The sequence below is a fragment of the Aythya ferina genome, assembly GCF_964211825.1.
Source record: "Aythya ferina genome assembly, chromosome: 27".
Classification (NCBI taxonomy): Eukaryota; Metazoa; Chordata; class Aves; order Anseriformes; family Anatidae; genus Aythya; species Aythya ferina.
Window position 1 is genome coordinate 1,037,308 of NC_140310.1, and position 21,085 is coordinate 1,058,392.

The 21,085-nt window shown below is 41.5% G+C and overlaps 2 protein-coding genes across 10 annotated transcripts in view; both read left to right on the top strand.

Annotated features, from left to right (window-relative positions):
- The window catches only part of AAK1 (AP2 associated kinase 1), an 89,408-nt gene that overhangs the window by 53,436 nt on the left and 14,887 nt on the right, over positions 1 to 21,085 (top strand). For 2 of the 9 annotated variants that reach the window (XM_084499688.1, XM_084499692.1), the window contains exons 17-21: positions 23 to 118; positions 13,998 to 14,099; positions 15,737 to 15,838; positions 16,620 to 16,730; positions 20,167 to 20,271. The exons of 1 other annotated variant lie outside the window; for it this stretch is intronic. In XM_084499688.1, coding sequence (XP_084355814.1) covers positions 23 to 118; positions 13,998 to 14,099; positions 15,737 to 15,838; positions 16,620 to 16,730; positions 20,167 to 20,271 — 516 coding nt within the window. Of the gene's footprint in view, positions 1 to 22; positions 119 to 3,929; positions 4,779 to 5,969; positions 6,048 to 13,997; positions 14,100 to 15,736; positions 15,839 to 16,619; positions 16,731 to 20,166; positions 20,272 to 21,085 lie in introns of those variants that run through there. 6 more of the 9 variants (XM_084499689.1, XM_084499694.1, XM_084499693.1 and 3 more) reach the window with 5 other exon arrangements.
- Positions 1 to 21,085, top strand: part of NFU1 (NFU1 iron-sulfur cluster scaffold) — a 53,578-nt gene that overhangs the window by 1,624 nt on the left and 30,869 nt on the right. The window lies entirely within an intron of this gene.

The following is a 21,085-nucleotide window of genomic DNA, read 5'->3' on the forward strand; positions in this document are numbered from 1 at the left end:
CTTTTCTCTTCATGGCTACCAGCCGAAAAAACGAAAGACATTCTGAATTTGGACACTAGCCCTCCTCTTCTGACTGTGCCTGATCCTTTCATTCCTCTCCCATTATCTGACACGCCAGGTAATTAAACTGAATTTATGGAGATGGGGGGAGATTGTTGTTGCTAGTTCTGTATTCTTAATCTTACAGCTCTGTTTCTAGGCACACCTGAAACCCTGGGCTTTTGTCAGTAGTGCTGGGCACTGACAAGTTCTGCTGAACTCAGTGGTAGTGATGTTCAGTGTCAGAACGTGCTACGCATCTGCATGGTGGTGAGCGGTGCAAAGCACAAGTGCCTTTGGTTTTCATGGCAGCCCCAAGGGCTATCAGATAGCTTCTAATACCAACTATGTTGCTGTCTCTAAAGGTTCAGTATTCAAAACCAAAAATAATCATTGAGTACTTTACTAGTACTCATCCAAACCATTTTCAGATTAGTCTAACTTTGAAATTGCAGTTTTCATTATTGTTAATATTTCTGTTCTGTAAGAGTCAGTGTTTCTTTGGCTTTCAAAGCCTATTGCAAAAGCGTGCTTCATTTGAAGCACAAGTTAACATGTAACCTTTTTTGATTTGGCAAAATTCTCTAGTGCAGTTGGTAGCTATTTCCATTTACTTTGCAGTTCTACTTGAAAGTCTTTCCTGTACGGTTATTTCTGACTGCAACAGCCAACACTTTTTAGCACAAGATTATGTAAGTGCTTAGGAGCTTATTTGCAAATCAGTAAGATTTGGAATATAGCAATATTCTTATCTTGAAGTTTCTCTAAGCCCTCACGTAAATGTGCGCAACAGGTCCCTTCTTGTCAGCCATCCCCAGAGGACAAGTGCTTGTTACAGCCCTCACCCTTGTCCTCAGCTCAATCTCTGAATCACTGGTAGCTGGACTGTAGAGGACCCAAGCTTCAAAGGGATGTATTTGTAAAGATAACATCTCTCCATGGAAAGTTAAGTGATTCAGGGGAAAAGTCTATTTTTTCTGTAGTTTAGGTGGGCTTGTTTCATTCTGATTAATGCTCAAAGAGTATGAGAAATGCATTACAACTGAAAAAGAGTTTTCTCAAAGTTCAGCATTTGAATAAGTGAAACAGAACTTAATGACAGCCTCTCTCTCCTATGTGAGCGCTTGTTGGGACCTGACCTGCCTGGCACTAGTTTGAAAAGAACCTATAGAAGATTTTGTGCAGATTGTACACTTTTTTTTTTTTAATCTTTCCCCAAATGCTAGTGAAGTGCTGGTTTTCCTGACTTGTAGACTGACAGCCCAGGCTACTATTTAGTTCTCTGCTGATGTGCTCTACATAAACAGATAAGCACCAAGCTGGTTGTTTTCCTTTATTGCCTACTGCATCTTGATACAGTGCAATCATACAAAGCAGCAGTCACAGCCTTAGCTGCAGGAGCTCTGAGATTATTTGTGGTACAGAAACCACCACAAAGGAATTGTCTTTTGGCCCCGCCCTTAGGTGTGAATAATGGGAGAAGCAGTTGTCGGCAGTTTTTGTAGTGCCAGGTTGCATGTCCCACAGATTTGTCCCAGACTGGTCACATATCTTTGCAAGCCTGTGCTAAACCTTTGGCAAATCTCTTTGTCTGCCTGTGTCAGTGCTATTGAGTTATGTTGATCTGCTTCTGTAGGGGCAAAGGTGTGTGAGAGATCTGGTTTTGCTGGCTCCCTGCAAATTGCTATGAAGACATCTGATTTTTATTTTTTTTTTAATTTCTTGAACATCAAACTTGATGAGGCCAGAAGCTCATGAAAGTTTTGATTGTTTTCAAGGGTGAGAGCTTCAGGCTTATCCTTAGTCTTGAAAACTGAGAGGGTTTGTCTGAGCTTGTAGATCAAACAGAAAAGATTAAACAATAAAAATAAAAAATTCCTCAATTTGGACTCAGGTTTTCAATCTGTCACGCAGAGCTGAGTGGCCTTTGTGCTTGTTTGCCTGCATTACCTGTACTGTGTGCCTTGTGCAGAACATCCCTACAGTGAGCAGAGAGGATGTGGATGTGAAAGGCATTCTTTTAGTTGTGCCCCTTGAGTCAGTAGGGTTGGGACTGACTTATGGCTCTTAGTATGCCAGCATCTCCTATTGCATGTTACTAAGCTGCTTTTTTTTTTTTTCTTTGCACAAAAGCAGCAGAATTATGTTTAAACGCTTGCTAAGTATTTGCTTTTTCTCTCAGAAATAAAAATATTCTGAAAAACATTGATTACAAATCCCATTGCTCTGACAACATTTTACATCTGTGTTTTTTTTGACTGTGGATAGCCCTTTTGGAAGTAAAAGCATGAACTTGTACCTCCTGGTTACAAGAGCAGTGTTGTTCAGTAAGGCTTTTAGTACAGGCATAAGTGAGGCTTTTATTTGATATTTTCCCTATTTGCCATACAGAGCCAGCTAGATCAGCTCTGTGTGCTCTAAGCCTGTCACAGCTGATGTCTGGCTGAGAGCTCAGCTTCTTTTTTGCCACAAACTTGCTCCCTTTGCTGGCACCTGAGGATGCAGGTGGCATTGCTTGAATGCTGGCTGGAGACCTACCTCCTTGTGCTTTCCTACCTTTCCTCAGTATGCACAGATGGAAAGACAAGCCTTTCTATAACAGATTCCTGAGAAATAAGTAAACAGTGCTTAACACGTGAATAGCCATAGGATCCATCCCCAGACAGCCTAAATATGTTCAAATGGAGAAGAATGTCAGTATTGAGCCATAGGCAACAGACACAGCTTTAAGTATGACTGCTCAGATGTTGTTGGTTCAGCAAGATCACATTTTTGGTTCTGTGGAGTCAGTTAAACACACAGCAAAGACAAACCTTTGACAGCAGGTTCTAGCAGGCAGTGCTGCTTCTGTGGATTGTGGTGTAGGAGATGCACAGAATCCTAGAGGAGGTTGGTTTTAATTTGTTACAGCTAATGGGCTTTTTCAGTAAAAGTGTTCCTAGAGAGGAGGAAATGTAGCACCCTACTGAGGGCAGAAATACCAGCTCTGGGCAATAATAAAGTGGAAGTAGAATGTTTTTCAGTGTATTTCTCCTTCTCTGTTGTGTAATGGCTACAATTCTTAATTTTAACTCATAAGAGGAGGTGGCAAGAGTAAGAGCACAGCAAAACATCTGTTAAAACAAGGAAGACTTAAATATTCATGCTGAAAACATTTTTCCCTTTGCATGTAGGAAAGTGAGCCAAGTCCTTAATAAGCTTATTGCAGGCTTCACTGCTGATTAATCATAACAGAGTATTTGATCAGAATGGTAATTTTTCTGCTTTGTGTCACTACTTAATACTTATCAATACGCATTTAGCTTGTGCAAGCATGGGAGGGTAAATTATGCACCAGGTATTCTGGAGATGTGAAATTAAAGAGTTGTGAAGCTTAACTTTTTTTTTTTAAGATTGTTCTCTGAGTAGTTGGGACTCCACTCTGTGAATAGTCTTGTGTCTATTTTTTGTGTGTAGTTGTTTTGTTTCTTTTGACTTTGTTTCTGATGGTATGGATGGGCTCCAGAAATAGTTAATGAGGTTTGACCCAGAGCATGCGAATGCTTGTTTTAGCATATATTCATTATTAACTGCTGAAACTGAACATGCTGATATGCTTGCTGTCTTGACATCATTATCTGCACCTTTAAGTTATCTCTTAGGATACATCTAGAGCCTTTCCTGATGTTCTTTATCTAGAAACATCTGCTCAGATAAAGTTTTTTGTGTAAGTGAAGGGTGGAGCCAGTGAAATGCCCTCTGAGATATTGCCAAAAATATTTCTTTCCAATTGTTTGAGGTTTTGTTGGGGGGGTGGGGGGGGGTTTGCCTTTGCAGTCCCAGAGCAATGGCAATGTTCTTCTCCAGGTACTCTGTGCTATCAGTCCTGGCTTATTCTCTCTTCTCTGCAGGAGCAGAGAGAGATGTGGTGGTGGGTGTGGGTCCTTGGCAGCACAAGCAAGGAGCAGCTGTCGAGCAGGAGCACCTCGGTGTGAGAGGAGAGAGAGAAAAAGAGCTCAGCTCCTCCCTGCTGCTGGCCAGAGAACAAACCCGCCTGTGCTGCTGGCTGTGCCATGCTGATTCATGTGCAGGCTGAGACTGTGAGAGCAGGGTGCTGCTGGTGGTCTTTCTGTGGTGTTGCCTACCAAAACACCCCTTTCTCTTTAATTCTCTTTAAAATAGGTCATTCTTTGCATGTTTACACAACCATTCACTTTCTGCAACAATTCAATGTCTTAACTACAGCTGAGAGACAAGTGTAGTTAGGTATTTGTTTGAAGAAAAGCAACACGAAGCAGCCTCCACAGTGCTTTTTTGGCCATAACAGAAAGTGAGATAAGAGAAATTCCCTGTCCAGCACAGTTAAATAAACATGCAAATATAGCTGGGGAAGGAAACAGGCCAAGGAAGCATGCCTGTGCCATCTGGGCACGACTGGATATTCGTGCTTTTGATGAGAAGACAAACAGTGTTGCTTATTAAAGAATCATCATCACGTTGGATCTTTGAGGCTTTTAAAAAGCACTTTGAGGATTATTTTTGCCTTTTTCTTTTTTTCAAACGCCCATGGACTTGTGTGCATTTTAGAAAAGGATACTTCTCAGAGCTGCAGAAGTACATAACTTGCAGTGCAGCTTCAAAACAAAATGTTTATGTCCACACCCTTGGCCTGTTTCCTAGCCATACCTATCAGAAACGTATGGGCCTGTTGTCCATTCCTGCTAAACATACAGTTGGCTTCAAAAATAGGTATTTTAAGCAAAACAGGAATATTTATTTTCCTCATTGTCTTCTAATGTAAGACCTTCAGGAACAGGTTCTCTTAAGCTTTTTTTTTCCTCTAGGTTGCAAGCTGGAGGTGAGTTTCAGGCTACTGCAATGGCTGAAGAACTAGAAACGTGTAAAGAATCATGAAATGTTGAGAGAGATTGCTAAAGCTCTCAGTTTCTAGCATTTGGGAGCATGAGTTAGGACTCATGTCACTGACATCTTTGTCAAAACACGCAAGTTCAGCTGCTTTAGCGGGACCAATATTGCCAGTGCAGTAGGGCTCTTGTTTGGCAGAAAATATCTGATGTTTTTAACCAGCAAAATAACCCCCTCTACCCTAAGCCCATAAATTCTGAGAAGGTAATTCTACCAATCTATGTCAGGCTGTTTGCAGTGGCTTTAAAAAAAAAAAAAAAAAGTAATCTTGAATTCTAATGAGAAGGTTTGTTCCAAAATGACACATTGACTGGGCTTCAGGTTGCTGCAGGCATGCATGAGCGTGTTGTTGGGTACTAACAATTTGAGTTTACATCTTGTATTTGGAAGTTGCAGAGTGGGTGCTACTCAGCTAGTTTCCTGGTGAATTAATTGCTGTATTATTAACTGACAGTATAGTATGGTGTTTTGATGATTTGGAGTAATAAAGCCAGTGGACCACTGGAACCCCAACTAAATGAGTGTAAATTGTCTCTAGTGTTGTTTCTGTCTGGGTTTTAATTTAATTGGGGCAGGAGGGGACATTTGACAAATATTATAGAACGTGAATATTATTAATTTGAAACAATAAAATTGTTCACTTTTGATCTCTTAAGGAAAAACTGAAATGTCTGACTATTCTCTATGATTTTTACAAAATGATATGTGTCCATAAACATATATATATGTATTTTCAAAGCATGTTACTTATGTTATCTTCTCTTTCTATTTGTGCTATATAAGAAACAATTCCATTTGGCAGAAAATCTATTAGGAAAATGGAAGTTCAGTGCTTTCCCTTGATTAGTCAAAGTTCTCTGTGGCTGAATAATGTGCAAGGCTTCCTTTAATCTTTAATATTTTATTAATCAATAGGCACAAATCTTCCTGAGTTACTAATCTATACCTTCCTTGGTAAGTTGCCCTCCCACTCACAGCACAGTTGACTTGGCAGCATTTTTTACAACCTTGTCTTTCTTTCTCAGTTGCCATCCGAAGAAAAGAACTCTGCTGTGTTCTCTATTGAATTGTCTTTCTTTTTGCTATTCCTCTGCAGTACACGAGTGAGTAACGTTCTTACTGTGTGCAGTGCCTGGCTGGTGGACATCTTTTGGCTTTGAGATGTTGCATCTTGATTGTTTGGCATTTTACCCAAGTATGACAGGCTTTTGCCCTCTGTTTCCATTTTAACTTGCAAGTCTCTCGGGAATCTTTGTTCTTTCTAATAGCCTGCTCTAACTAAAAACCTGTTTCCCTCCCCTGTCTCTTGATTATTTTTTTCATCACTGTAGTTCTTCTTAAAAGGCTTTCTGCATATACTTTGCTTAAAGGTATAAAAGTATAGATGCAGCATGCCAACTTAGTCTTTGGCAGTGGTGGTGTTGCAGGTGCAAAGTCTGTGCAAACTGACTAATTGTAAACCTCACAAATTAAATTGTGCATGAATTGGAAAAGAATGAAGAAAAAGATCCGTTTTTTTAATAAATTGTCCAAGGCCTTATTCCTTGATCTATGTGTGGGGTCTGATCTTGCTTTCTTGTCCTGTGATACAAATTCAGAGTTAATTCTGCTGATGCTAAATGGTATTGCATCCTTCTTATATTGGTGCAAATCAGAGGAAAAGTTCTTGTGTTCATTCCCCAAGGAAGTGGTTTGGTTTTCAAGTTCAAGAAGCTACCAATGTCTGCATTTGGGGAAGCCTCTGAGAGCTATTAGTTGTAGGTTATACTCTTGCTTTTCTTTTTCTGCAGTGTGTGTTTTGCTCATTTTGACTGTGCTAGGGAAACAGGCAGTAATTTCTTACTTGGGGGGGACTGGGAACCTAAGAATGAAGTGAGACATACTGCGGGCTTTTAGGTGAAAGTGGCTAGGCTTCAGCTCTTGGAACAGCTGACAGAGAGCTCTTTTTAATGCCTTCTGCATTCTTTTAAACAGAGATACCTCTTTAAGATTTATTAAAGAATCTTGCTTACACAGCCAGCATCCTTACTAGCTGATGCAAAGCTGTAGCAAACTTGCTGCCATCCTGTCATGAGTGAAAACAGGAAGGAAAAAAAAATAGAAAATTAAGTACAAAAGGTCAGATTGATCCTGTACCTGAATCAAGCTTGCTTTTCTTGTGACCTGGAAAGCTTCTGGCAGACTTTTGGTAGGCTAACTAGGGATGAGGGTGCCTCTGACAGAAAGCCTCATGTGGGTGCACAGTTACCAAATAAATGACATTTCCCAGCTGGAGTTTGATAAAAGCCCTTTTTGAAAGCCCTTCAGGAGCTGTGTAATTTTTTTAAATGGGGTTATATTTTCTTAACTTTGTTTATCCTTGGACTTACTCATATGCTTACATATTAATTGTCTGGATATGCCTATACGAGGCAGGAGGATCTCTGATACTGCAAAATCCTGAATTTAACAGCATGATGACTGGTTCAGAATGTGCTTTGTCCTTTTAAGCTCCAGTGATAGCTCTATACATGCACAAAATTAGTTGCAGTGAATCCTGAAACTGCAGTATAGAAGAGGCTATTTCTTGATTTCTTGTTATGTTGCTGATTGCTGTATAACTGACCTCCTTTGGCATCGTGACTGTTTCCAAATCACATCCTGTGATTGTGTTCCTGCATGTCCTGGGAGTCACACGAAACTGGTACTGCAGTGACAAAACATCTCTTGGTTTTACAGCAGTAGAAAATCTGTGCTAAGGGGATGGCAGATGGGAGAGGATGTTCTTCAGGTTGTACATGGACCCAAGACTGTATCATTCATCCTTTCTACAAATGGCAGATACGCATAGCATGCTGTTCGCTTTATTGGTGGAATCTGTTCAGCAATTTATGATCGTTTCATATATGCATGACTTGGAACTGTGCATTTGTACAGATAATAGAAAGGAGATCACTAATCCCCATTTTTCCTTCTTGCGCTGCTGAATTTCTTACTCAAATTACTTAGCACTGTTGGCTTCTGTCCATCTCAACCATTACTTCACTTGAAGATGAAGCAGCTTTTCTCTTTTCTCTATTAAACTTCTGCTAGATAATTCCTTTGGTAGCAGGATCCCCAGTTCTGTTCAGTATCATGTGAGAGCCTAGTTTTTCTCTCAAGAGCTGTATATAATTAAACTGAAGCTGCCTAATTTGTATGCGGAGGGAAACAGTCTAGTGTGCAGAATATACCTGCCTTAAGTTACTGCTTTTATCGTTGGAGCTTTTGTAGGGCAGAGGCTTAAGAGTGGAATTTATATGTCACTGCAAAGGCATGTGCTGTTCTTGGACTTAGGAATGTCTGATGTGGATTCTGAAAAACTTCATTTAGTTTACGTGTCTTTTTGAATAAGTGTGCTGTGCTAAAGAGACCAAACCTAACAACTGTAGAGAAGGTATTCCTATTACCTAATGCAGAACCATGGTTTTCCCTGGGCCATCACTAACTATCCGTTAACTTCTAGTTAAATGTCATTTTTCCACTGCTTCAAGTGACTTTGCTGTTCCTCTATTCTGTCTTAACCGTATGGATTGGTACAAGATGATAGACTAAACAGAAACCCAGGAAACAAACCACTAAACCTCAAAATAGGCAGAAGTATATGATTTTTTTTGTTATTTTGGTTATCTCCCTTCCCATTCATCCTGATGCCTTTTGTTTTTGTTGAACCTCTCACCCTTACTCAAGAGGGATAAAGTTTCTTTTAATCATGCACTAAGAGGTCAAGTAACTACCTGTAGAAGTGTTGTCAGATTAGAACCATCAATGAAGGAAATGAGAAAAAGACAACTAACAGAACAAGACAAAGAACCACTGTCAGCCTAAAGCTTTGCATAAAGTTGGCTGAGTCCAGGGCCTAGAAGGGAGAAGAATAACATGTTTATTCTTGTAATTTCTACTTGTTTAAACAATGTCTGAGCTCAATATGTTATTTCCTATGTATCTGACCAAGAGACAGTTTCAATCTGCACTATTGGGGAAAAGAAGGAAACTGTACTTGGAAAGGTAAGATTGAAGGAGGGAGACTTGAAGGAGCAAGACATTTGGAAATGGGATCATAAAAGGAATGATTTCGGGCAGAGTATATGTGGTTTTGAAGACGCAGCTTTTCAGGGCATTTGCATCAACCTGAGCATTTGGAAACAGGCCTTCTGTAAGAGTCTGCTGCTAAAGGGAGTATCATAGGCCTAAATTTCTAAAATGTAAGTACATTTGCTCCATACCTACGTATCACTTCATAGCCTAGAAACTTCATCTTAAAGCAGGAGCTAAACACAATCTGTAATTGCACAACTCTGAGACAGTCCATGTTTTTCCCACAATTGTGTCCTGTGCCTTGCTCTCTGGATTACTTAATGTGAAGTACTCTCTAAGTCAACTGTACTCTGGATGAATACCTGTTACCTTTCAGTTTTCCTTTTGGGAAAAAGACTCGAGCATGTTCCCTGTAATCTTGTCCCCACATTTCTTTTCTGTGTTGTCTTTTCCTAGCATCTTAAAATCAGTTCTTAGAATCATAGAATCATGCAGGTTGGAAAAGACCCCTACAGTCTTCTAGTTCAACCTTTCACCTAGCACTGACAAGCCCACCACTAAGCCATACAAGTTCTACATCTCCACGTTTCTTGAAGACCTCCAGGGATGGTGACTTCAGCCACTGCCCTGGGCAGCCTATTCCAGCACCACCCAACCCTAGCTCCCTCAGCTGTTCCTCATAGGACATGTGTTCCAGATCCTTCACCAGCTTCGTAGCCTTTCTCTGGACATGCTCCAGGGCCTTGATGTACTTCTTGTACTGAGGGGCCCAAAGCTGAACACAGTAATCAAGGTACGGCCTCAACAGAGCTGAATACGTGGGGACAGTCACTTCCCTAGTACTGCTGGCCACACTCTTCCTGATACAGCTTCCTGAAATCAGCTCTGGTGAGGCTGCACCTCAAGTACTGTATTCAGTTTTGGGCCCCTCACTACAGGAAAGACATTGAGGTGTTGAAATGTGTCCAAAGAAGTGTAGTAAAGCTAGTAAAGGGTCTGGAACGCAAGTCCTGTGAGAAGCATCTGAGGGAAATGAGGAAGAAGAGGCTCAGGGGAGACCTGAAAGGAAGCTGTGGGGAGCTGGGAGTTGGACTCTTCTCACAGATAACTAGTGATAGGACTAGAGGGAATGGCCTCAAGTTGTACCAGGGAAGGTTTAGGTTGGAAATTAGGAGACATTTCTTCTCAGAGGGAGCAGTTGTGCATTGGAACGGGTTGCCCAGGAAGTGGTGGAGTCAGTGGGGGGTGTTCAAGGAAAGGTTGGACGTGGTGCTTAGCAACATGGTTTAGTGGGTGATGTTGATGTTAGAGAGGTGGTTGGACCAGATGATCTTGGAGGTCTTTTCCAACCTTAATGATTGCATGATTCTGTGAAAAGCCAGGGTGACATTGGCCTTTTTAGTCACCCTAGCACACTGCTGGCTTATGTTCAGCTGGCTATCGACCAGTACCCCCAGGTCCCTTTCCACTGGGAAGCTTTCCAGCCACTCTTCCCCAGCCTGTAGCATTGCATTGGGTTGTTGTCCCCTAAGTGCAGGACCTAGCACTTAACTTTGTTGAATCTCGTAGTATTGTCCTCTGCCCATTAGTCCAGCCTATCCAGATCCTCCTTCAGAGTCTTCTTACCCTTGAGCAGATCAACGCTGGCACTTAACTTAGTGTTGTCTGTGAGCTTAATGAGGATGCTCTCGATCCCCTTGTCCAGATGATGAAGATACTGAAGAGAGTTGCCCTCAGTACTGAGTACTGAGCCCTGGGGGACACCACTTGCGACTGGCCTCCAGCTGGATTTAACCCCATTCACCACGACTCTTTGGGCCCGGCCACCCAGTCTCTTTTTAACCCAATGAGGCATACAGCCATCCAAGTCATGAGCAGCCAGTTTCTCCAGGAGAATGCTGTGGGAAAAAGTGTCAAAAGCCTTACTGAAGGTAGACCACAGCCACAGCTTTTTCCCCATCCACTAAGTATATCACCTTGTCACCGAAGATCAGGTTCATCAAACAGGACCTGCCTTTCATAAACCCATGCTCACTGGGCCTCATCACCTGGTTGTCCTGTATGTGTTGCGTGATGGCACTCAAGATAATCTGCTCCATGAGCTTCCGCGTCACTGAGGACAGACTGACAGGGCTGTAGTTCCCCGGGTCCTTCCTCTGGCCCTTCTTGTAGATGGGTGTCACATTTGCTAGCTGCCAGCCGACTGGGACCTCCCCTGACAGCCACGACTGCTGACAAATGATGGAAAGCGGCTTAGCAAGCACTTCCACCAGCTCCCTCAGTACCCTTGGGTGAATCCCATCTGGCCCCATAGACTTGTGTACGTCTAAGTGGTGCAGCAGGACACTAACAATGTACTCTTGGATTATGAGGGCTTTGTTCTGCTCCCTATCCCTATCTACCAGCTCAGGGGGTTGGGTACCCAGAGAACAACTGGTCTTATTATTAAAGATGGAGGCAAAGAAGGCATTAAGTACCTCAGCCTTTTCCTCATCTCTTGTCACTGTTTCCCCACCACCCCTGCCCCATCCAATAAAGGATGAGGATTCTCCTTAGTCTTCCTTTTCTTGTTTATGTGTTTATAAAAACCTTATTTATTGACTTCAACAGCAGTAGCCAGACTGAGCTGAAGTTGGGCTTTGGCCCTTCTGATTTTGACCTTTGCACAGCCTCAAGACATCTTTGTAGACCTACTGAATGGCTTGCCCCTTCTTCCAAAGGTCATAAACCTTCTTTTTCTTCTGAGCTCTAGCCACAGCTCTCTGTTCAGCCAGGATGGTCTTCTTCCATGCTGGCTCATCTTTTGGCATGTGGGGACAGCCTGTTGCTGTGTCTTCTTTCTTGAATTCCATCCTTCCTGGACTCCTTTGCCTTCCAGGACTGCCTCCCAAGGAACTCCACCAAACAGTCTCCTAAACAGGCCAAAGTCTGCCCTTTGGAAGTCTGGGGTGGCAGTCCTGCTACCCCCCCTACTTTTCCAAGAATCAAAAACTCCATTAATTTGTGGTTGCTGTGCCTGAGATGACCTCCAACCTTTGCTTCAGTGTTCTTTTTTGCTTTGTTTGAGCCATCTGACATCTCTGATGGTATCTCCATCACATTTTGTTGCCAATCCCCTGCTTCCTGCCTACTTGTTCCTTTGAGGAAAGAGTCCCTCATCGTGTATGTGAGAAGCCATGGATGATACCACTGCAGTTGGCGGATGTTTTCTTTTGCAAATCCAACCTTAAAAAAATATATATATATTCCTGACAGTGATGGGAAGGTTTCAAGTGCATTCAAGACTAATGTTCCCATTAGGGTTTCCTTTTTAGCTGACCTTTTTTGGGCTTTTACTTATATAATGGCTGCCTCTTGGGTACCTTTTTAGATTTTCTTACCCCCCTCTGGTTGCTTTAATGTGTTGGCTTGTGAAGTTGTTTGTGGGGAGTAGAATTTGTCCTGTTTTGAATAAGGAGTTCCAAAGCCACTAGGCTGTTTTATTATTTATATAGGGCAATATAAAAGATCAATATTATTATCATGTGCGTAATAGTATAACTTAAGCTGTTCTTTGGCTTTCTCAGTGTGATAAGTCTTTTATGCAGCAGTATTCCAGAGCCTGTTCTTTTGCGCAGTTATAAGCATGTTTTCTTTGGATAATAAATAATACTAGCCTTTGAACTCAAAGCATAAATATAGATGTAAAAATGTTTTAAAGGCATAGCTGTGGTATATGATAGATCGTTCTAATGTTAGATTATAAATGTAGTCATTTTAACAAGTTGAAGTGATCAGATTTGTCCATATGGAGCAAGTTTTATCAGTGCTGCTCTACTGAAGGTGATTAGTTCTGACAAATTCTGAAAATATCCCTTATCTTCTTGTGTGATGAGTAAACCTTTGTGAAGCTAAATAATTAAGCTCAGTATTGAAAACCTGGTTACTTTGATTGCAAAGTCACTCATCCACCAGATTAATAATTGAGATTAATTTTTTTTACACAGGCAATCTAAATTCCTTTGCATGATGGATAATGGAAACCATGGGAGTCATGTAGCTGAGAATGACATACCTGATTTTGAAACCTGATATTTGAAATGAGTAACTAGACAGCTCTTTAACATGAGGGCAGGTTCTGATGTCTGGTACTGTAGTGTCTCAGTGTTTTCTGATTTTGCTTGAGATCTTCAGCACTTTAAGTATTCCATTTTTGAGAGTTGTAAACCTGGCTCTAGGTTCTGATCATCTGTCCCTCTTCTCATTAGATAAAGACTAACACAAATGAAGAGCTCCCGACTATATGAGGGTGAGAAGGAATCGGTTTTTTTATTAGGTTTTCAGGGGGCCACCATTGTGCTTCACATAGAAATGAATGAACTGTATGCTATTTTACAGTGGCTTCATAGGGAGAGCAGTGCATAGTGGTTGAGGATGTCCTCACAGAATGGTAGGGGTTAGAAGGGACCTCCAGAGATCATCAGGTCCAACCCCCCTCCCAAAGCAGGTTCCCGAGAGCAGGTTGCCAAGGTAGGCGTCTAGAGGAGCCTTGAACATCTCCAGAGAAGGAGACCCCACAACCTCCCTGGGCAGCCTGTCCCAGTGCTCTGTCACCCTCACCGTGAAGAAATTATTTTGCATGTTGGTGTGGAACTTACAGTGATCCATTTTTTTGGCCATTGCCCCTTGTCCTGTCCCCACAAACCAAAAAGAGGTTGTCCAAATCCCTCTGTCTCCCACACTTAAGGTATATTTAAGTGTGCCTAGATTGTCTAGTGTATCTCAGCTGTCTAGATGACTGTAGCCAGCTGATGAAAAGCTGACCCTGTCTTGAAATTATTTGATCGTTAGTGAAAAGATGTTCTTTAAGGAGTGGTGTTATTTGCACACAAGATTATTCAGGTATTTTTCAGAGGCTGACATAGTAGGTGATAAGCCACTGAACTGAGTACCAAATTAATGTTTTTGTTGTTGTTGTTTTTCTTTGCATTTCATCCTCCTTTTCCTGCTTAACCCAGAAAAACTGATTGAGGGGCTCAAATCTCCTGAGACTGCGCTTCTGCTCCCTGATATCCTGCCTCTCGCTGACCCCTTCGGTAGCACGTCAGATGCTGTGAATGGTAACAATAAACTCAGGGTACCTCCTTCCCTTTGTCTGACACGGCATGCCTTGTCCTGCATGATAACTCTGCGTGTTTACCCTGTTGGGCTTTGAAAATAGCTGCTGATGTTGGCAAAATGCAATGTGATAGGAAGCTACAGATTATACAGAGACAAATCTGCCTTCTCTGTGAAACCATGAGAATCATGATAATAAGGCATGGTTGGGCCTTGTGTATTCTTCTGGTCATGGGTAGAAGAGAGGTAATTGTTGACTGAAGAAGATGCAAAAAAAAAATCTCTCAATTTCTTCCAAAGGCTGTGTGTATGACTGTGGCCTTGGCACTCAGCCTGTCTGTCATCGGCCCTCAGCAGGAGGAGGAAGTGAGCGTTTGCTCTGGGGCATATTGTGAGAGTAAACGTGCTGGGCTGTGATGAGCCCAAATGCAACAGGCTCCAAGACAGTGTGAAGGCTTCAGTGTTGTAGAACCATATTTTGACCCACTTGCCAAATAAACTAAAAAGTAATGATTGCAGACTTCAATAACTTGCAATCAGTGGCTCTTTCAGTTTTGGGTCCAAGCCAGGGTTTCTTGGCTGGCTTGTTGCAACCTTGTAGCTTTGAATGCAAAAGTAGGAAATGAGTCACCTAACTGTAAGACTTTTCTTCCTCTTGTAGTTCTGACAGTTGTCTGAATATTCTTAGATAATGATCCTACAAGTCACAAAGAGACTGACTGCTACGCAAACAAAAATATTCATGGATCTCTTGCGTTGGTCAGCTAGACCATTTCTGATCCTAGCACTGGAATGCAACCTTGTTCTTCAATTTCACTTTTTGACTCATTACCTTAATTTTGGTCCTTAAGGAAGAGACCCAGACAAGCATTATACCTGGTTGTTGTGACTGTGTTGACAGTCATCCTCTGTCTGTCCCTCTTCCCTTTAAGAATTATACAAAAACAAATCTTTCTGTCCAGCCTTTATAAGCATCTCCATCCATAATGGATGTCAGTGTTCAACAATACTAGGGACTGGTATTTTCAGTAAGATGTTAAGTTCTAAAAATGTATCACCTCTCACTGGGGACTACAAACTTTGCTTTGCTGAGCACTGCGAAATGAAAAAATAGATCTCACAATCTTGGCTTTTTACAAGCTTAGCTGGGAACATGCTAAGGGCTCCACAGTGGGTTTGTTAATGATCTGTTGTTACTTCTATTGCAAGGACACTCCTCAAAGGTCAGTGGGGTTTTTTGTTTGGTTGTTTGGTGGTGTGTTTGTTTTTTTTCTGGAAAAGGTCCTCGCAAAAGCCTGCGGTTACTTGCCCAGCCCCAGGTCCTGTGCTTAGCTGCAGGGCAGGCATTAGTAGCCTTCAATTTCAGCCTTTGAATATTTCAATTTGCACACACACACACACCAAAAGAAAACAGAAAAGCTCAAAGCCAGCGAACACTAGTTTCTTAATCTTTTCTAATGGTTAAATTGCTATCAGTCTAACTTCAGCATCTCACTGCCAATGTAGCTGACAGGTGTCAATGAGATCAATGAGTTGCTAAAGGATTCAGACAAGTGCCTTCTTAGTTCTAACTTTCGTGGTGTCTTGCAAACTAACCTCTGGATTCTCCTCTGCGCTGGCGTTTTGCACATTTGGAAAGGAAAACCTGACGTAGCTGTTGAGAGTCTCATACCAGGCCTCGAGGCTCCATTGCCCCAACGCCTTGTGTCACAGACTGAGTCGGTTGCTTCCAACAGAACAGGTTGGTGAGGTGGGAGGGTCTGTGGCAGGGCAAGGGTGCATTGCACTGGGATGGGCTGTGTAACCTTGCTATAAAAAATCAGAGTATCTGCATGGACATAAACATCTCTTCTCTCACTGCTTTCCCCACCAATGTAAACTGTGCTTGCTGGTGTGTTTTGATAAGTGGGTGCTGCACGGTTCCTTAAAAGTCAATGCTGTTTGTTGTTTGAACGGTACAGCATTCCTTCAGCCCACTATTACAAACCTTAGGTGCCAGAGTAATGCTCTGATGAATATTTTGAAATCTGGAGCACTTGCAGATTTCTGTTTGTTCTGTAATGGTAATGAGCCATTCATGTTCCTTCCTAATTATGAAGGTGTTGATCTGGCATCTTCTGCTGCAGATGTACTTGATATCTTTTCAGAGGTCTGCTGTGAAACAGCCAGTGCGCTTAGTTTTGCCGGAGTCCCTGCAACTCCTTTCCCTCCATCCCCCCCATCTAATTTAATGTATTGCTTGTATGGGATTTCACTGTTGTATACTCTACTTCAGAGGGCAGTTAGCACCACAGAAACTGTGTTATATATTGATAAAGGTGTTGGAAATCCCTCTGCCCTCACTGCAGAGAAGTGAGAAATATTTTTCACTATAAAAAAGGACAGTTTTTTTTCTGGCTTTGCATCAATGCTCTCTTTGCACGCTAAATGGACGGGAACAGGAATGTGCGAATATGAGTTTAACAGTGTTTGTGTCCTATTTAATGCTACCTTGCGGCCTTGGGATGTTAACCTGGATTCAGACTCTCTCACTGGGGAAGACTCTCTGCTTGACTGTTCTCTGCTTTCTAACCCTGCTGCTGACCTCTTGGATGAGTTTGCTCCTGTAGCTTTCACAGCTCAACCTCACAAAGGTAAACAGTCCCTCCTGTCTCTAATGTCTAATCAATCCTAGAAGTCGGTCTTCTGACATGAAATGAAGTTAATACCAGTTTACACAAGCAGATGCTATGCTCCATGTCCTAGTGGTGGGTTTGTTTGTTTTTTCCCCCAGGCCATTGCTTTGTTTTTTCCCCAAGCTGGTGAAACTTGTAATGGGAATTGAAGCACTAAGGGAAAAATACAGGTTAATGTATTCAGCCTAATTGTAAATAAAGGCAGGTGATATCTTCCACGAGACAAAATGACATAGTGAGTGTAAAGGATGGGTGTTTTTTTGTATGCAGCCCTTCTTCAGGATGATGTGTGAATACTCTTGTTTTGCCTTTTGCACATAAGATGTAAGATTTGCTTTTATGCTGTATTATTGAATCTGGAAGGGAGCCTGATAATGATCTATACTGGTGTCACATGTTTCTGAATGTTTGGGTTTTTTTTTGTCTGTCGACATTCATGTCTGTAGCATGTGACTGAGCTCTTTCAGATCTGGAGGCTGATTTCAGTGGTTATCAGGAGAAGGTTCTTGAGTCAAACCAGCAAAAATGAATGAAAGTCTAAGTACAATATCTAATTGAAAAGTGGAGTAGTTTTACAGTAACACAAAACAGCAGAGCTGCAAAGAAGTAGATTGTGATAATTTCTAAGAGTTGCAGATCTGTGAAAATACAGTGCAGTGGTCTGAGTTCTGTTCTCTCTTCCACTAAAAATCAAGAAGAGAGGACCCTGGGAAGCTGGATCCTGTATCAGATGACTTTTTTTTTTTCCCGAGCTGCAGAGCATCCAGCTAAAATTTGGGCCTTCTCACGCGCTGAAGGTGTAGTAGTGGCAGTGGAGTAGTTTGAAGAGCTATCAGCTGAAGTGTGATTTTCATGGTGAATACTTCTGGCTCTGTTCTGGCACATTCCTGCTATGGGCTAAAGCAGTTGTGAACAGTGTGTGCCTCCCTTGAGGACAAGGCAAATGTTAGCAGATTATTTGTATAAGCCAAGCTTGTAGTGAATATTGGGTAGTACACCTCCACCTGAGTGGGAGGGAGGACCAGGACTTTTGTGCTATTTATTGCCTTGCAAAGACCGGATCAGAGGCTTGAATGCTAACCATTTGGTGCCCCTTGACAGTGGGTTTTGCTTAGTTCGTTTGGTAAGTATCCCTATAGCAACACAAAATGATCTGTCCTCAGAGGAGTTGCTGTAAAACAGTCTGCAATCAATTTTTACACTTGATGGCACTTCAAAATGAGACTATTTTTCATAGAGCTTTTGAGTTTAAACAAGCAGTTGTTCTAATTGCTGTTTGCTATAATACACTTTCATGCCACTTTATTTTGAGTAAATGGCTTGAAATATATGTCAAGCAATTATTACTCTGTGTCTGGAACATAGCAAAGCCAAAACATTTTTGGTGTGACTTAATGAGAAAACAAATTAACGGACTTCTGCATGACTTCTCCCTGGCTGCCCTGCTGTTCCCTCTGGAATGAGAAAGGCTCACATCTGACAGGGACTGTGAGACTTCCATTAGCAGGAGTAGGAGCAGGGAGACGGGGAAGGGGGCAAAAATATAAATAAACTCTTCCAAAATTAATTGGTGACTTCTGTTCAAACCCTGCTTTTATAGCTCTGGATGTGGCCATTAACTATACATCTGTCCCATTCTTTTTTTTTGGTTTGTTTATCCAGTCCTGGCTTTGGTGTTGTAAAGCTGATGGGGCAGATAGTGATATCCATAGGTGTAATCAGCCCATGGAACTGCAGTGCTGCAAGTTCTCAGTGGGACCAGGAGGACAAGAAAAAGCAGCTGTGTTTTGAACATGGTTTAATGCTTCAGCCAAGCCATAGCATCCTTTCCTATGTGCTTTACTAGGCTGTGTTGCGTTTTGTGGCTGCTGAGTTTTTGTTCAGCTTTCAGGATTTCTTAACCCGTGTTTGCTGAACATGGCTCTAAGCTGCATGTGTGTGAGAGAAAAGAAGTTTTTTTCCAGTTATAGTGATGTGTAGTTATTAAGGCAAGCTCAAATGCTTTTGTGCATAGATACTTCTTCCACGGAGTTCTGCCCAAACTGGGACACTCGCAGCTTTTCCTCAGGAAAGATGGTCCACAACTGAGCAGTGTTCCTTGACTAGTTTCTTGTATAGCAAATTCTGGGCGTACGAGCAATTGTAATTATAAATGAAGTCAGATGGAAATAGGATGCTTTCAGAGGCTCTCAGCAATGTTATGAAGAGCCACAAATAACTCCAGAGACAGTGATGACAGGACGAGACTTTCTGTCAAGACCAAATATATTTGGTTTTGATGCTTTACAGCCTAGTCTTCTATAAAACTTCCTTCCTTTCTTCTTTTTTTTTCTTTTTTTTTCCTGAATCTGATCTTCCAGAGGACAAGGTATTTTCACAAGTAGGTTCTTGCATCATCTTACCCAAAGCCTGTTAGTGTACCTGTCAGCTTTAGGTAAAGAGCTTTTATTTTTGATCCAAACATAACAGGAATGTTACTGTTCCTTGGAAAACATCAACTTTTACATGTCCTTGCGATGCTTTCTGACATATTTCATGTAGTAATTGAGAACCAGATTTTGGAAGGTATTTTAAGTGTCTAAAGTAAGTAGTAGTGATGCACAGTGAGAGTATGAAAGTCCCTGAAGGTGTGTAATTGCTTGATAAGGCTAATAAATATCTGAGCTACTGTGAAAGTAGTTGAAAGTGCCTCCCACCAAGTGTCTAATTCCTGTTGACATGGTTTAAAATCAATGGAATTATGTGCCAGAACTGCTCTAGTTGCCTTTTAGGATCTCTCTGTGTGTCTAGTTATATGTTGGACACCTTGGAAATCTGCCTTTACGTTGCGTTTTTTTGTTTTATCCCTGTGGGTAAAAATAGCTCTGGGGTTTCATCCACTGTAGATGTCTGGAATTTTTTCTGCATTTTTCTCAGCCCTTTTCTTCTCCCTGTACATGAGAGCTGGTAACTGGAGAGACAGATTGCTCTATCAAACTATGCTAATATCTGATGGCCACTGAATGATGACTTAGAGTATCTTCAATCCTCATCAGTTTATGCCCCAGGCTTTTACCACATCATTGAGCTCTGCCACTTGTTAAGCCTTCAGATTGACCAAACTTTATTTTGTTTCTTGTCACTTGGCTTGCCTTTTGATTTGAGTTTTGGTTGTTGTTGTTTTTTTTTTTTCTTGTTTGTTTGTTTTTTCCCTCTACTTTGGTATTTGATTGCTTCTTTTACATCTTACCTTCTTTACTAAAGGCTTACTGACTTTACTTCATCTTTTAAATGAAACTCCTTCTTCTAAACCCTGTCTCTGAAAACATTAAGATGTTCTAACAATTTTGGCAATTCTAACCAGCTTTCTCTGCTATCTTTGCTTCTTTACCTCTGTTTCTCCTTCACACTGCAGAAGATACTAACCTGATAGCAGGCTTTGATGCTCCTGAGGGCTCTGAAAAAGTGACAGAAGATGAGTTTGACCCAATTCCAGTGTTGATATCCAAAAATTCACAAGGTAAGCCAGGATTTGGGTGTGGAAAAGGGAAGGAGAAAAACAATGAACATATATTAGTTCTGGGATAGTGGTACTACAGTATATGTGAAGTAATGCAAATCGTAAATTGTAAGATATTATAATTGTAGTGTTTAGTGAGCTCAGGCTTTCTCTGATTTATATTGGCCCTGCAGTGTCTCTAGATTTTCTGTTTATGAGAAGGTTGCATGCCCAAAGAGATAGAATAGATGTGCAAGCATCTTTAGGTCCCATGAAGTAATTTCTACCAGTCTGCCAGGCAGGGTACACTAATAGTTCTATGCTTAATGTACAGTATCAAATTCTTATTCTCTGAGGTTCTTATTTACTGTTTAAACCAGTGGAAGGAGGTCCTTTGACTTTTAAGTGAACTTGGCATGAGGTACGAGAAAGGGAGGTGATAATAGTCATTTATAACTCTTGCCAAAAGCGAGTATTTTTATTTCTGACTAATGATTTTCAAAGGTGCTTGTGGGAACTGTGTGAGAAGCCTGGTAGGTGGTACCCACCTCCTTTGAAGAGCTTTTGAGTGTTCTTCACCTTTAGGACACAGACTGGAAAGTTTCTCCTTTTACAGTATTCCTGTCACCTGCATCACATTAATGTCATCTTTGCAAACAATTTTTGCCTTATGCAAGGTTGAGTCTAAGGAGCAGTACTGTTTCCCTAAAACAAATGATACTGCTGAATTTTGTAGCTCTTATAGACAGGATTTTTCAGTATGGCCAATCAAATGTGCAGTCAAGTCTCTGTGCAGTCAAGCCATCAAAAGGCTTTGTTTACAACTTTTGGTATG